Source organism: Scardinius erythrophthalmus (genome assembly GCF_964197995.2).
Source record: "Scardinius erythrophthalmus genome assembly, chromosome: 17".
NCBI classification, from domain to species: Eukaryota; Metazoa; Chordata; class Actinopteri; order Cypriniformes; family Leuciscidae; genus Scardinius; species Scardinius erythrophthalmus.
The window spans coordinates 870,977-885,769 of record NC_138237.1 but is presented as its reverse complement, the minus strand read 5'-3'; the positions used below and the strand labels follow the sequence as shown (position 1 = coordinate 885,769).

Genomic DNA, 14,793 nt, shown 5'->3' with positions numbered 1-14,793 from the left:
TGTGTGTGTGTGTGTGTTTATGTGTGTGTTCAGTGAGTCTGTGTGCGTTTATGTGTGTTCAGTGAGTCTGTGTGTGTGTTCAGTGTGTGTGTGAGTGAGTGTGTAAGTGTGTGTTCAGTGAGTGAGTGTGTTGATCATGTGATTCTCCAGCACTGTTCCGTGTGTCAAACGGCACTTTATTCTCTTTGTCTTCATTCCGATGGTCTAAAACTCAAACTGGTCCACACACACACACACACGCTCACACACACGCTCACACACACACCCCAGTGCTGCAGGGGTCACTGACCTCCAGAGTGTTTTGCAGGAAGTTCAAGAGAAAAACAGACAGAAGCTCGTGTTTTAGTTATGGCTTCTTTATTTGGCAGAGATGAAGGTGAACACACACACACACACACACACACACACACACACACACACAGGCCCCGTCCACACTACTGCGTTTTAGTTTAGAAACGGAGAATTAAAACGAATACGATCTCCGTCCACACCAGCGTTTTAGCTGCGTATTAGAATTGATCTCCGTCCACATTAAAACGACTGAAAACGCGGATCACGTGACCATTCACTAACACTGGGCATGCGCGTGCCGGTGTAAACCTAGAGACTTTCAGACATAGACTGTAAAAAAATGCTTTCAAACATCAAAATGTCATTTATTAATATGTATTTGTGTCAAAATTACATATTTTCCTATTCTATTTTGCCTGGAAACGCTTCCAACACGTGTCGCATGAAAAATAGGCGTCGGTTCTATTTCTAACATATGCACGCGTTTACCGCGCGAGCCGCGGCAGTTTATTACTGTAAGAAACTGTTCCAGCGGGTGAAGTTTACTGAATATTACCTGTGTACTCCATGACTGATGACACCCAATCATAGAGCCGAGCGTGAGCCTCTGCGTCATCGTTTCTAAACTCCTCCGTTTTGACCCGTCCACACTAAAACGCCCTCCGGAGATTCAAAACGAAAAACGGGTCGGCAGCGTTTCTAAACTTCTCCGTTTTGGGTCTCCGTTTTTGCCGTTTTAGTGTGGACGGGAGGTGCAAACGTAGCAAAAGGTCTCCGTTTTTAAACTTAAACGCAGTAGTGTGGACGGGGCCACAGAGACACACACAGAGACAGACACACACACACACACACACACACACACACACACAGCGGTCAGAAAACGGTTCTGTGGAGCAGGTCGATCTCAGGTGTGTGTGGGTTTGGCACTGGAGAAGCGAGATCGAGCGCAGTGGTTTCCCACAATCCTTCAGAATGATATTTACATTATATACAGCATATGTACACCAGACGAACACACATCAGATCATCCGATGCGAGACACACACAGAAAGTGGAGCAGGGGCTTCTGGGAAGGGGGCGTGTCACAGGGGCTTCTGGGCAGGGGGCCTGTCACAGGGGCTTCTGGGAAGGGGGCGTGTCACAGGGGCTTCTGGGAAGGGGGCGTGTCACAGGGGCTTCTGGGAAGGGTCCTACAGCAGGCAGATCAGGCTCTTGCCCTCCTCGATCTCCTCCTGCACCTTGTCGCTGGACGTGGCGACCTCGGCCTGCGCGGAGAACACGGCGCACAGGAAGCTGAGGCCGGTGCCGCCCAGCGCCGTGTAGAACGCCCAGCCCACAGAACACAAGCCCAGCTGATAGGGGGACGCGTCCGGCCCGCAGTACAGCTGCACCTTAGCAGAACCCCAGCCCGCGGGGTACAGCAGCAGACCCAGCATCAGGAGCAGACCTGCACACACACATCAGAACATCAGACCTGCACACACACATCAGAACATCAGACCTGCACACACACATCAGAACATCAGACCTGCACACACACATCAGAACATCAGACCTGCACACACACACATCAGAACATCAGACCTGCACACACACATCAGAACATCAGACCTGCACACACACATCAGAACATCAGACCTGCACACACACACACACACACACACACACACACACACAGAACACACACATCAGAATATCAGACCTGCACACACACACACACACACACACACACACACATCAGAACATCAGACCTGCACACACACACATCAGAACATCAGACCTGCACACACACACACACACACACACACACACACACACACACACACACACACACACACACACACACAGACACACATCAGAACATCAGACCTGCACACACACACATCAGAACATCAGACCTGCACACACACACACACACACACACACACACTGAACACACACGTCAGAACATCAGACCTGCACACACACACATCAGAACATCAGACCTGCACACACACACACACACACACACACACACACACACACACACATCAGAACATCAGACCTGCACACACACACACACACACACACACACACACACACACACACACACACACATCAGAACATCAGTGTGTGTGTGTGTGTGTGTGCGTGCAGGTCTGATGTATGTGTGTGTGTGTGTGTGTGTGTGTGTGTGTGTGCAGGTCTGATGTTCTGATGTGTGTGTGAGTGTGTGTTCAGTGTGTGTGTGGTGTTTAGTATAATATGAGGAAATGAAAGTAGGTCATAAATTCTTTCCACATGTTGTTGAGGGTCTGAAGGTCTCAAAGCTGCAAATACACACACACACACCTGACTATCACACACACACACACACACACACACACACACACACACACACACACACACACACACACACCTGACCATCACACACTTACACACACACACAGATGGGCAGTATTTTAATTACATGTATTTGAAATACGAATTTAATTACTTTTGCGTATTTTGTAATTTCTATTTTCCTCAACAAAAATAAATGAAATGTAATTTGTAATGAAATACTTTGAGGGACTATAATTTGTATTTAAAATACTTATTTAAATATATCATTTTATTTTGCATATATTAACTTTCGTCACCAGGCTTGAGCACCAGACATACAGAATACGAACAGATCACGTGACGTGACGGGTTTCCCAGAAGTGGAAGTCGTCATAGTTGGGTAAACTTCTATAGCAGTGAATGTGAAATATATTTTTGTGGTTTCATTTACTCAGACAGCAACAGAAAACGGCACAACAGCGCTTTACAACTTTCACAAAGAGTTAAAAATAAGTAGATATTGATAATGGCGGTCAGAAGAGAGAAAGAAGACTTCACTGTCACAGCCGCCGTATTAGAAACTACATCATGTGTAATATAATAGAAATATAGTGTTAAATGTACATACATTAAAAAATTACTGGGGTGATAGTAGAAAAAACTCCTGAGCCTGAGCTTTTTTCCCTGGGAGATAAGCCGGGAGATAAGCCCTGATCAACATAATTGTCAAGCGGGTGTGCTCCCCTTGGAGAACATGTTGATAAATAGTCCCTTAAATGATAGATTCTGGTGACTTTTGTGGATATAAATGGACATCATTCAGACATGAGATGAACAAACCCAATACAAGCCTATATTATAGTAGCAGGTTTCAGTAAGTCAAATTTAAGACCTTTTAAGACCATAAAGATTGAAATTTAAGACCTACATGACGTATTGCTAAAAAATATTCAAATCAAAGAATTCATTTTATTTCAATGAATTCAGTAATTGAAAAAGCATTAATTTAATTTACAGACTAGATGTACCGCATCGCGGTACAAAATATGACCGCCGCTCAGGCCTGTACTGGCTTTCCACAAAAATAAATGACGTGGAGTAATTTGGCTGTATTGTGTGTTTATGTATATACCTAAAAAAAGTAATAGTATGTGCATGTCTGTCTGAGTGTGTGTGTGTGTGTGTGTGTGTGTGTGTGTGTATGTTTGTGTATGTGTGTGTCTGTGTGTGTGTGTGTGTGTGTGTGTCTGTGCGTGTATGTATGTGTGCGTACATGTGTGCGCGTGTGTGTTTGTGTGTGTGTGTGTCTGTGCATGTGGATTTGTATGTGTGTGTATGGGTGTGTGTCTGTGCGTGTGGATGTCAGTGTGTGTGCATGCTTGCGTTTGTTTGTATTCCTGCATGTGTGTGTGTGACAGTATCATCCTAAACCAGCAACCCTTCGCTCAACAGCACCATCTACAGGCCGATGAGTGTACAGTCACTAAATGTGCACATAAATGAATTTATTTTATACCCCCCCATGGATGAAATTCTACAAAATTTAGCAGAGGATACCCCCAGAGGATGTCAAGTTAATCATACACATGAAATATGGTGCAGTTCTGAACATCTCCACTGAAGATAGGGGCGATAAAAGCAGAATAATATTGCATTTTCATTTTTTATGTGAGGGGCGCAAATCACAAATGAGTGATTATGGGCTAGGTTGATGTGGGCCCTTAAGAGCAACATACCATAAAAATTTCTTCATCCTCGGTGCCACGGTTCAGGTAGTTATTTAGGAAAAACTGCATTTTTTGGGTTTGGGGGGGGGGGGTGGCCCCCGGGGACCAAACGAAATTTTTCCGTAGAAGTCTAGTGGGGCTACATGCCCACCAAATTTCATGTTCCCCGGTGTTTCGGTGTCCCTGGTATCGTTGACGAAAAATTTACGGGGGCCCCAGCGCAGGGGGGGGAAGTGGCCCCCGGGGACCAAACAAAATTTTTCCGTAAAAGTCTAGTAGACCAACATACCATAAAAATTTCTTCATCCTCGGTGCCACGGTTCAGGTAGTTATTTAGGAAAAACTGCATTTTTTTGGTACGGGGGCCCCAGCGCGGGGGGGGAAGTGGCCCCCGGGGACCAAACGAAATTTTTCCGTAAAAGTCTAGTAGACCAACATACCATAAAAATTTCTTCATCCTCGGTGCCACGGTTCAGGTAGTTATTTAGGAAAAACTGCATTTTTTTGGGTTTGGGGGGGCCCAGCGCGGGGGGGGAGTGGCCCCCGGGGACCAAACGAAATTTTTTCTTAGAAGTCTAGTGGGGCTATATGCCCACCAAATTTCATGTTCCCCGGTGCTTCGGTGTCCCTGGTATCGTTGACGAAAAATTTACGGGGGCCCCAGCACGGGGGGGGAAGTGGCCCCCGGGGACCAAACAAAATTTTTCCGTAAAAGTCTAGTAGACCAACATACCATAAAAATTTCTTCATCCTCGGTGCCACGGTTCAGGTAGTTATTTAGGAAAAAATTCATTTTTTTGGGTTTGGGGGGGCCCAGCGCGGGGGGGGGAGTGGCCCCCGGGGACCAAACGAAATTTTTCCGTAGAAGTGTAGTGGGGCTATATGCCCACCAAATTTCATGTTCCCCGGTGCTTCGGTGTCCCTGGTATCGTTGACGAAAAATTCAGTAAGGTGAAAAAAAAAAAAAAAAAAAAAAACTTTGACAATCCCTATATGACCGCTTTCGCTATAGCTACGCTAGCGGCGGTCATAATAAAGCAATCACATTAGTAACCTTCCACACCCAACAACGCGTGTCAGAGAAAAGAACAGAATCAGATATAATTTTTTTATAGAAAATTGTACTTTGCATATTATACTGTAAAAAACACATGATTAGTTGATTTTAGTTGATCATAACTAGAGATGAAATGGCATGAACATTTCATTTCATGATTATATTGAGAAAAATGATCACGGTTATCACAGAATCCTGTTCAAAAAGTACTAATACTACACAATTCACCAAGTTTTATGTCGAAAACCAGCAAATAACAAATAAAATAAGCATCAATATGCACTTTTTGTTTACATAAACATTAAAATAATAGCCTACCATTAATGATAGTCAGATTTTAAAAGTGTCTTGCAACATGTTATATACTAACATGTACAAGTTCAAATAAAGTTTTGACAAAAAAGTTTATAAAAAGATAAACCTCACATATTTCAGACTTTAAATGATTTTTATTTTATTTAGTCAAAAAAAGATAAATTACTGACATTTACAATGCACTTTAGCTTATCTTTTATTATTAATAGTAAAATTAGGTCCGATTTTCCCCTGCTATGCAACCATGCCCTGCGCTCTCCACAATGACAAAAAAGTTTTAGTGGCTAATGGATTTCCACCACTGAAAAACGCCTGGAAAAAAACGAGCGCGTCGCTTCAATTATGAGTGCGCTTACCGCGCGCCTACATTTGAATGAACTTGAGCGCGCAAAAGACGCGATATGTGACTGTTGGCGAGCGACCTCAAATCAGGCCACGAGCTACAGCTGCTTGATGACTAGGGTCTAACTCGCGCCATGGCAGCACTTTTTTCCCGCTAGTTTCATATAATATTTTCCTTGCGCACAAAGTGCAGAAACTTCGTCTCTACCCACCACCTCTATCCAAGACCATTTATTCTTTATAACCTTTATCGACAAGTTTGACGTCTTCCCCTGGCTTCATAAAGTTGCACTCCATGACTTTGGCTACGTTTCGCGCTGCCAGTGAGGGAAACACAATCGTAGTGTATGGGAAAAACAAACAAATTCGCACGTGGAGTGACTACTGTATCAATCTGATTGGCCAAAACCCAAGACCAGCCCCTACCCTATTACCGATTGGCTGAAGTAGGCTTACTGGTGTGGTTCAGTGAAAGCGCCTCTCAGATCTTGGGATAATTGTCAGATCACGCGAACGCTAAACTGATTTTTTTTTTTTTCACAGACACGTCTGTACGCCGGAAATCCGGAGCGCTATCAGGCCTGAAATTATAATCGTTTTAAGGTCCAGCTCGTGAAGTGAACTCTAGTGAACTCTAGTGAAGTGAACTCTAGTGAAGTCTAATGAAGTCTAGTGAAGTGAACTCTAGTGAAGTCTAATGAAGTCTAGTGAAGTGAACTCTAGTGAAGTCTAGTGAAGTGAAGTCTAGTGAACTAGTGAAGTGAAGTCTAGTGAACTAGTGAAGTGAACTCTAGTGAAGTGAACTCTAGTGAAGTGAACTCTAGTGAAGTAAACTCTAGTGAAGTGAACTCTAGTGAAGTGAACTCTAGTGAAGTGAACTCTAGTGAAGTGAACTCTAGTGAAGTGAACTCTAGTGAAGTGAACTCTAGTGAAGTCTAGTGAAGTGAAGTCTAGTGAAGTCTAGTGAAGTCTAGTGAACTAGTGAAGTGAACTCTAGTGAAGTCTAGTGAAGTGAAGTCTAGTGAAGTCTAGTGAAGTCTAGTGAACTAGTGAAGTGAACTCTAGTGAAGTGAACTCTAGTGAAGTCTAGTGAAGTGAAGTCTAGTGAAGTCTAGTGAACTAGTGAAGTGAACTCTAGTGAAGTGAACTCTAGTGAAGTGAACTCTAGTGAAGTCTAGTGAAGTGAAGTCTAGTGAAGTCTAGTGAAGTCTAGTGAACTAGTGAAGTGAACTCTAGTGAAGTGAACTCTAGTGAAGTGAACTCTAGTGAACTCTAGTGAAGTGAACTCTAGTGAAGTGAACTCTAGTGAAGTCTAGTGAAGTGAACTCTAGTGAACTCTAGTGAAGTGAACTCTAGTGAAGTCTAGTGAAGTGAACTCTAGTGAACTCTAGTGAAGTGAAGTCTAGTGAAGTGAACTCTAGTGAACTAGTGAAGTGAACTCTAGTGAAGTCTAGTGAAGTCTAGTGAAGTGAAGTCTAGTGAAGTCTAGTGAAGTGAACTCTAGTGAAGTGAACTCTAGTGAACTCTAGTGAAGTCTAATGAAGTCTAGTGAAGTGAAATCTAGTGAAGTGAAATCTAGTGAAGTCTAGTGAACTAGTGAAGTGAACTAGTGAAGTCTAGTGAAGTCTAGTGAAGTGAACTCTAGTGAACTCTAGTGAAGTGAACTCTAGTGAAGTGAACTCTAGTGAAGTCTAGTGAAGTGAACTCTAGTGAACTCTAGTGAAGTGAACTCTAGTGAAGTGAAGTCTAGTGAAGTGAACTCTAGTGAACTAGTGAAGTGAACTCTAGTGAAGTCTAGTGAAGTCTAGTGAAGTGAACTCTAGTGAAGTGAACTCTAGTGAACTCTAGTGAAGTCTAATGAAGTCTAGTGAAGTGAACTCTAGTGAAGTCTAGTGAACTAGTGAAGTGAACTAGTGAAGTCTAGTGAAGTCTAGTGAAGTCTAGTGAAGTCTAGTGAAGTGAACTCTAGTGAAGTGAACTTTAGTGAAGTGAACTTTAGTGAACTCTAGTGAAGTGAAGTCTAGTGAAGTGAACTCTAGTGAAGTGAAGTCTAGTGAAGTGAACTCTAGTGAAGTGAACTCTAGTGAAGTGAACTCTAGTGAACTCTAGTGAAGTGAACTCTAGTGAACTCTAGTGAAGTGAACTCTAGTGAAGTCTAGTGAAGTGAACTAGTGAACTCTAGTGAAGTGATCTCTAGTGAACTCTAGTGAAGTGAACTCTAGTGAAGTCTAGTGAAGTGAACTAGTGAACTCTAGTGAAGTGAACTCTAGTGAACTCTAGTGAAATGAACTCTAGTGAAGTCTAGTGAAGTGAACTCTAGTGAACTCTAGTGAAGTGAACTCTAGTGAAGTGAACTCTAGTGAAGTGAACTCTAGTGAAGTGAACTCTAGTGAACTCTAGTGAAGTGAACTCTAGTGAAGTGAACTCTAGTGAAGTCTAGTGAAGTGAACTCTAGTGAACTCTAGTGAAGTGAACTCTAGTGAAGTGAAGTCTAGTGAAGTGAACTCTAGTGAAGTGAACTCTAGTGAAGTGAACTCTAGTGAAGTGAACTCTAGTGAACTCTAGTGAAGTGAACTCTAGTGAACTCTAGTGAAGTGAACTCTAGTGAAGTCTAGTGAAGTGAACTAGTGAACTCTAGTGAAGTGATCTCTAGTGAACTCTAGTGAAGTGAACTCTAGTGAAGTCTAGTGAAGTGAACTAGTGAACTCTAGTGAAGTGAACTCTAGTGAACTCTAGTGAAATGAACTCTAGTGAAGTCTAGTGAAGTGAACTCTAGTGAACTCTAGTGAAGTGAACTCTAGTGAAGTGAACTCTAGTGAAGTGAACTCTAGTGAAGTGAACTCTAGTGAACTCTAGTGAAGTCTAATGAAGTCTAGTGAAGTGAAATCTAGTGAAGTGAAATCTAGTGAAGTCTAGTGAACTAGTGAAGTGAACTAGTGAAGTCTAGTGAAGTCTAGTGAAGTGAACTCTAGTGAACTCTAGTGAAGTGAACTCTAGTGAAGTGAACTCTAGTGAAGTCTAGTGAAGTGAACTCTAGTGAACTCTAGTGAAGTGAACTCTAGTGAAGTGAAGTCTAGTGAAGTGAACTCTAGTGAACTAGTGAAGTGAACTCTAGTGAAGTCTAGTGAAGTCTAGTGAAGTGAACTCTAGTGAAGTGAACTCTAGTGAACTCTAGTGAAGTCTAATGAAGTCTAGTGAAGTGAACTCTAGTGAAGTCTAGTGAACTAGTGAAGTGAACTAGTGAAGTCTAGTGAAGTCTAGTGAAGTCTAGTGAAGTCTAGTGAAGTGAACTCTAGTGAAGTGAACTTTAGTGAAGTGAACTTTAGTGAACTCTAGTGAAGTGAAGTCTAGTGAAGTGAACTCTAGTGAAGTGAAGTCTAGTGAAGTGAACTCTAGTGAAGTGAACTCTAGTGAACTCTAGTGAAGTGAACTCTAGTGAACTCTAGTGAAGTGAACTCTAGTGAAGTCTAGTGAAGTGAACTAGTGAACTCTAGTGAAGTGATCTCTAGTGAACTCTAGTGAAGTGAACTCTAGTGAAGTCTAGTGAAGTGAACTAGTGAACTCTAGTGAAGTGAACTCTAGTGAACTCTAGTGAAATGAACTCTAGTGAAGTCTAGTGAAGTGAACTCTAGTGAACTCTAGTGAAGTGAACTCTAGTGAAGTGAACTCTAGTGAAGTGAACTCTAGTGAAGTGAACTCTAGTGAAGTGAACTCTAGTGAACTCTAGTGAAGTGAACTCTAGTGAAGTGAACTCTAGTGAAGTCTAGTGAAGTGAACTCTAGTGAACTCTAGTGAAGTGAACTCTAGTGAAGTGAAGTCTAGTGAAGTGAACTCTAGTGAACTAGTGAAGTGAACTCTAGTGAAGTCTAGTTAAGTCTAGTGAAGTGAACTCTAGTGAAGTGAACTCTAGTGAACTCTAGTGAAGTCTAATGAAGTCTAGTGAAGTGAACTCTAGTGAAGTCTAGTGAACTAGTGAAGTGAACTAGTGAAGTCTAGTGAAGTCTAGTGAAGTCTAGTGAAGTCTAGTGAAGTCTAGTGAAGTGAACTCTAGTGAAGTGAACTTTAGTGAAGTGAACTTTAGTGAACTCTAGTGAAGTGAAGTCTAGTGAAGTGAACTCTAGTGAAGTGAACTCTAGTGAAGTGAACTCAAGTGAACTCTAGTGAACTCTAGTGAAGTGAACTCTAGTGAAGTGAACTCAAGTGAACTCTAGTGAACTCTAGTGAAGTGAACTCTAGTGAACTCTAGTGAAGTGAACTCTAGTGAAGTGAACTCTAGTGAAGTCTAGTGAAGTGAACTCTAGTGAAGTGAACTCTAGTGAACTCTAGTGAAATGAACTCTAGTGAACTCTAGTGAAGTGAACTCTAGTGAACTCTAGTGAAGTGAACTCTAGTGAAGTGAACTCTAGTGAAGTGAACTCTAGTGAAGTCTAGTGAAGTGAAATCTAGTGAAGTGAAGTCTAGTGAAGTCTAGTGAAGTGAACTCTAGTGAAGTGAACTCTAGTGAACTCTAGTGAAGTCTAATGAAGTCTAGTGAAGTGAACTCTAGTGAAGTCTAGTGAACTAGTGAAGTGAACTAGTGAAGTCTAGTGAAGTCTAGTGAAGTGAACTCTAGTGAAGTGAACTTTAGTGAAGTGAACTTTAGTGAACTCTAGTGAAGTGAAGTCTAGTGAAGTGAACTCTAGTGAAGTGAACTCTAGTGAAGTGAACTCTAGTGAAGTGAACTCAAGTGAACTCTAGTGAACTCTAGTGAAGTGAACTCTAGTGAAGTGAACTCAAGTGAACTCTAGTGAACTCTAGTGAAGTGAACTCTAGTGAACTCTAGTGAAGTGAACTCTAGTGAAGTGAACTCTAGTGAAGTCTAGTGAAGTGAACTCTAGTGAAGTGAACTCTAGTGAAATGAACTCTAGTGAAATGAACTCTAGTGAAGTCTAGTGAAGTGAACTCTAGTGAAGTCAAGTGAACTAGTGAACTCTAGTGAAATCTAGTGAAGTGAAGTCTAGTGAAGTCTAGTGAAGTGAACTCTAGTGAAGTCTAGTGAAGTGAACTCTAGTGAACTCTAGTGAACTCTAGTGAAGTGAACTCTAGTGAAGTGAACTCTAGTGAAGTCTAGTGAAGTGAACTCTAGTGAACTCTAGTGAAGTGAAGTCTAGTGAAGTGAACTCTAGTGAACTCTAGTGAACTCTAGTGAACTCTAGTGAAGTCTAGTGAAGTGAACTCTAGTGAAGTGAACTCTAGTGAACTCTAGTGAAGTCTAATGAAGTCTAGTGAAGTGAACTCTAGTGAAGTCTAGTGAACTAGTGAAGTGAACTAGTGAAGTCTAGTGAAGTCTAGTGAAGTCTAGTGAAGTCTAGTGAAGTGAACTCTAGTGAAGTGAACTTTAGTGAAGTGAACTTTAGTGAACTCTAGTGAAGTGAAGTCTAGTGAAGTGAACTCTAGTGAAGTGAACTCTAGTGAAGTGAACTCTAGTGAAGTGAACTCAAGTGAACTCTAGTGAACTCTAGTGAAGTGAACTCTAGTGAACTCTAGTGAAGTGAACTCTAGTGAACTCTAGTGAAGTGAACTCTAGTGAAGTCTAGTGAAGTGAACTAGTGAACTCTAGTGAAGTGAACTCTAGTGAAGTGAACTCTAGTGAAGTGAACTCTAGTGAAGTGAACTCTAGTGAAGTCTAGTGAAGTGAACTCTAGTGAAGTGAACTCTAGTGAACTCTAGTGAAATGAACTCTAGTGAAGTCTAGTGAAGTGAACTCTAGTGAAGTCAAGTGAACTAGTGAACTCTAGTGAAATCTAGTGAAGTGAAGTCTAGTGAAGTCTAGTGAAGTGAACTCTAGTGAAGTCTAGTGAAGTCTAGTGAAGTCTAATGAAGTGAACTAGTGAAGTCTAGTGAAGTCTAGTGAAGTGAACTCTAGTGAAGTCTAGTGAACTCTAGTGAAGTGAACTCTAGTGAAGTGAACTCTAGTGAAGTCTAGTGAAGTGAACTCTAGTGAAGTCTAGTGAAGTGAACTCTAGTGAAGTCTAGTGAAGTAAACTCTAGTGAAGTCTAGTGAAGTGAACTCGTCACACAAGCTGCTCTGCGGGAAGGCTCTGAGAAACTCTGAGGAATCTTTCAAGAATTAAAACAAACTTCTCAGAATCGCTCCACGCCCAGCATCAGCGACATGATGTCATCATACTGAATTACCCATCAGCCCTCAGTCTGCTCAGGGTCAGAGGTCAGACTGACTCACACATCAGCAGAATCATCTGGAAAACAGATGAAGTGACCTCATCATCCCATGTGACCTGTTCCAGACACACACACACACACACACACACACTGACACACACACACACACTGACAAAGACCCACACTGACAAAGACACACACACGCAGTGTCTGTATATGCGTGTGTGCGTGTGTGAGAGTGCGTGTGTGTGAGTGTGTGTGCATGTGTGTGTGTGTGTGTGTGTGTGTGTGTGTTTGTGTGTGTGTGTGTGTCTCACCGGCGATGGCCTGCAGGAGTCCGCACACGTTGAAGATGCTCTTCTTCATGATGCTCTGGAAGCACATGGTGAAGACGGATATGAAGGCCACGGCGCACAGCATCAGGATTCCTGCCGCTAGGAAGATGGCGGAGGCCTTCCAGAACCCGCTGGCGATCTCCGAGAAGCTGACGGCGTACGGGCCGCACAGAACGCCGCGGCGCAGGTGAGGCAGGCGTAGGCAGCGCCCGTAGATGCCCAGCGTAGGCCGGTACGCCTCGCCCGTCGGCCCGTGGACACCCGAGAACACGGCGTCCGGCGCGCGCGGGAACCCCACCAGCCAATCGGTGCTCATGAACGCGATGAGCTCGCTGAACGCCGCTACGATGCTCAGCAGCGTCCACAGCATCGAGCGGCACGTCACGATCACGTGACACATGGTGCGCTGGCGGATGAGGTCAAAGGTCAGCGTGGGGTTCCTGACGGGTGAAAGGCTCTCGTTCTCTTCGCTCGCTCTGTCTCTCTTCTTCTTCTTACTCGTCCTCGAGAGGATTCTACATCTTAGTGCGGGGGTTTAAGCATCGTCTCACAAACAACTGCAGGAGGAGAGGAAACATGAACATAGCAGTTACACACACGTTTGATTTGTGTTCTTCAGTCGGAACATTTTTTTATTTTATTTTTATGTCTTCACTGGAATGGTACGAAACTTGGTAAAGGTTTTGGCACTTGCTGTGTGAACACACACATAAAAATTATGGACAAGATTCAACAGGTTTAATGGTCCAGTAAACAATAGTCACACTTGTGTTTCTCGAGATCAGAAACAAGCGCATTGGAAATGAATGAGAGGAAGTTCCTCTAGTGGAAGCGTTTGGAACTGCAGCCGAACAACATCTCACTGAGAGATCATTTATCACATATCAGCCTCACATTATGAACACAACTCGTTTAGATTTATGGCTTTCATTTTCTCACAGTTTTAGAGTAAAAACATGTTTTTGAAAATATATATATTTCATATACTTTAAAATAGTATTTTTGTGCATTTTTCATAATACACGTAAAATTCTGTTACTTTTTTTAAAGGGTTATTTCACCCAAAAATGAAAGTTCTGTCAGTAATTACTCACCCTCATGTTGCTCCAACCCCGTAAGACTTTCGTTCATCTTCGGAACACAAATGAAGATATTTTTGATGAAATCTGAGAGCTGTCTCACTCCTCCACAGGCTTATGGACACTATAACTTGCTGGCCCAGAAAATGTATTAAAGACATCGTTAATATAGTCCAAGTGCACCAGTGGCTCAATCTTAAGTTTATAAAGCGACGAGAATACTTTTTGTGCGCAAAAACAAACAAAAATAACGACTTTATTCCACTTTTCATTTCCTTCTCTCTGGGCCTCGAGTTAGTTTACGTAGTGTTTTTGCGCAGCGCGTCTGTGTTACACGTCACCACGTAGGCTCACTATTGGCCGACGCTGGTCATGTGTGTGATGCGTGGTGACGTGCAACACAGGCGCGCTGCGCAAAAACACTACGTGAAAAGACTCGAGGCCCAGAGAGAAGGAAATGAAAAGTGGAATAGAGTCGTTATTTTTGTTTGTTTTTGCGCACAAAAAGTATTCTCGTCGCTTGATAAACTTAAGATTGAGCCCTGGAGTCACTTGGACTATATTAACGATGTCTTTAATACATTTTCTGGGCCAGCAAGTTTCAGTCCCTTAGAAGCCTATGGAGGAGTGAGACAGCTCTCAGATTTCATCATAAATATCTTAATTTGTGTTCCGAAGATGAACGAAAGTCTTACGGGGTTGGAGCAACATGAGGGTGAGTAATTACTGACAGAACTTTCATTTTTGGGTGAACTAACCATTTAAGTTTACTTTTTCAAACCTCTTTCACTTCAGCAATAATCTGACAAGAGTCTCTATAAAGAGATCAAACTTCAGTCTGTCGCTCTAACCCTAACAGCCATGAGTCCCGACAGCAACACAAGACCACAACACCACACACACACACACACACACACACACACACACACACACACAGCCATGAGTCCCGACAGCAACACAAGACCACAACACCACACACACACACACACACACACACACACACACACACACACACACAGCCATGAGTCCCGACAGCAACACAAGACCACAACACCACACACACACACAGCCATGAGTCCCGACAGCAACACAAGACCACAACACCACACACACACACAGCCATGAGTCCTGACAGCAACACAACACCACACACACACACACACACACACACACACACACAC

General features: G+C 42.9%; 1 protein-coding gene across 2 annotated transcripts in view; it reads right to left on the bottom strand.

Annotated features, from left to right (window-relative positions):
• Positions 1 to 343: 343 nt before the first annotated feature.
• The window catches only part of lhfpl2a (LHFPL tetraspan subfamily member 2a), a 38,503-nt gene continuing 24,053 nt past the window's right edge, over positions 344 to 14,793 (bottom strand). Inside the window, exons 2-4 of one of the 2 annotated variants that reach the window (XR_014031992.1) lie at positions 12,516 to 13,090; positions 1,106 to 1,738; positions 345 to 434 (exon numbers count right to left, since the gene is read on the bottom strand). Coding sequence is in view for 1 of the 2 variants with exons in the window: in XM_081391363.1 (XP_081247489.1) it covers positions 1,482 to 1,738; positions 12,516 to 12,933 (675 nt within the window). In the remaining variant the exon portion in view is untranslated. Of the gene's footprint in view, positions 1,739 to 12,515; positions 13,091 to 14,793 lie in introns of both variants that reach the window. The other variant, XM_081391363.1, reaches the window with a different exon arrangement.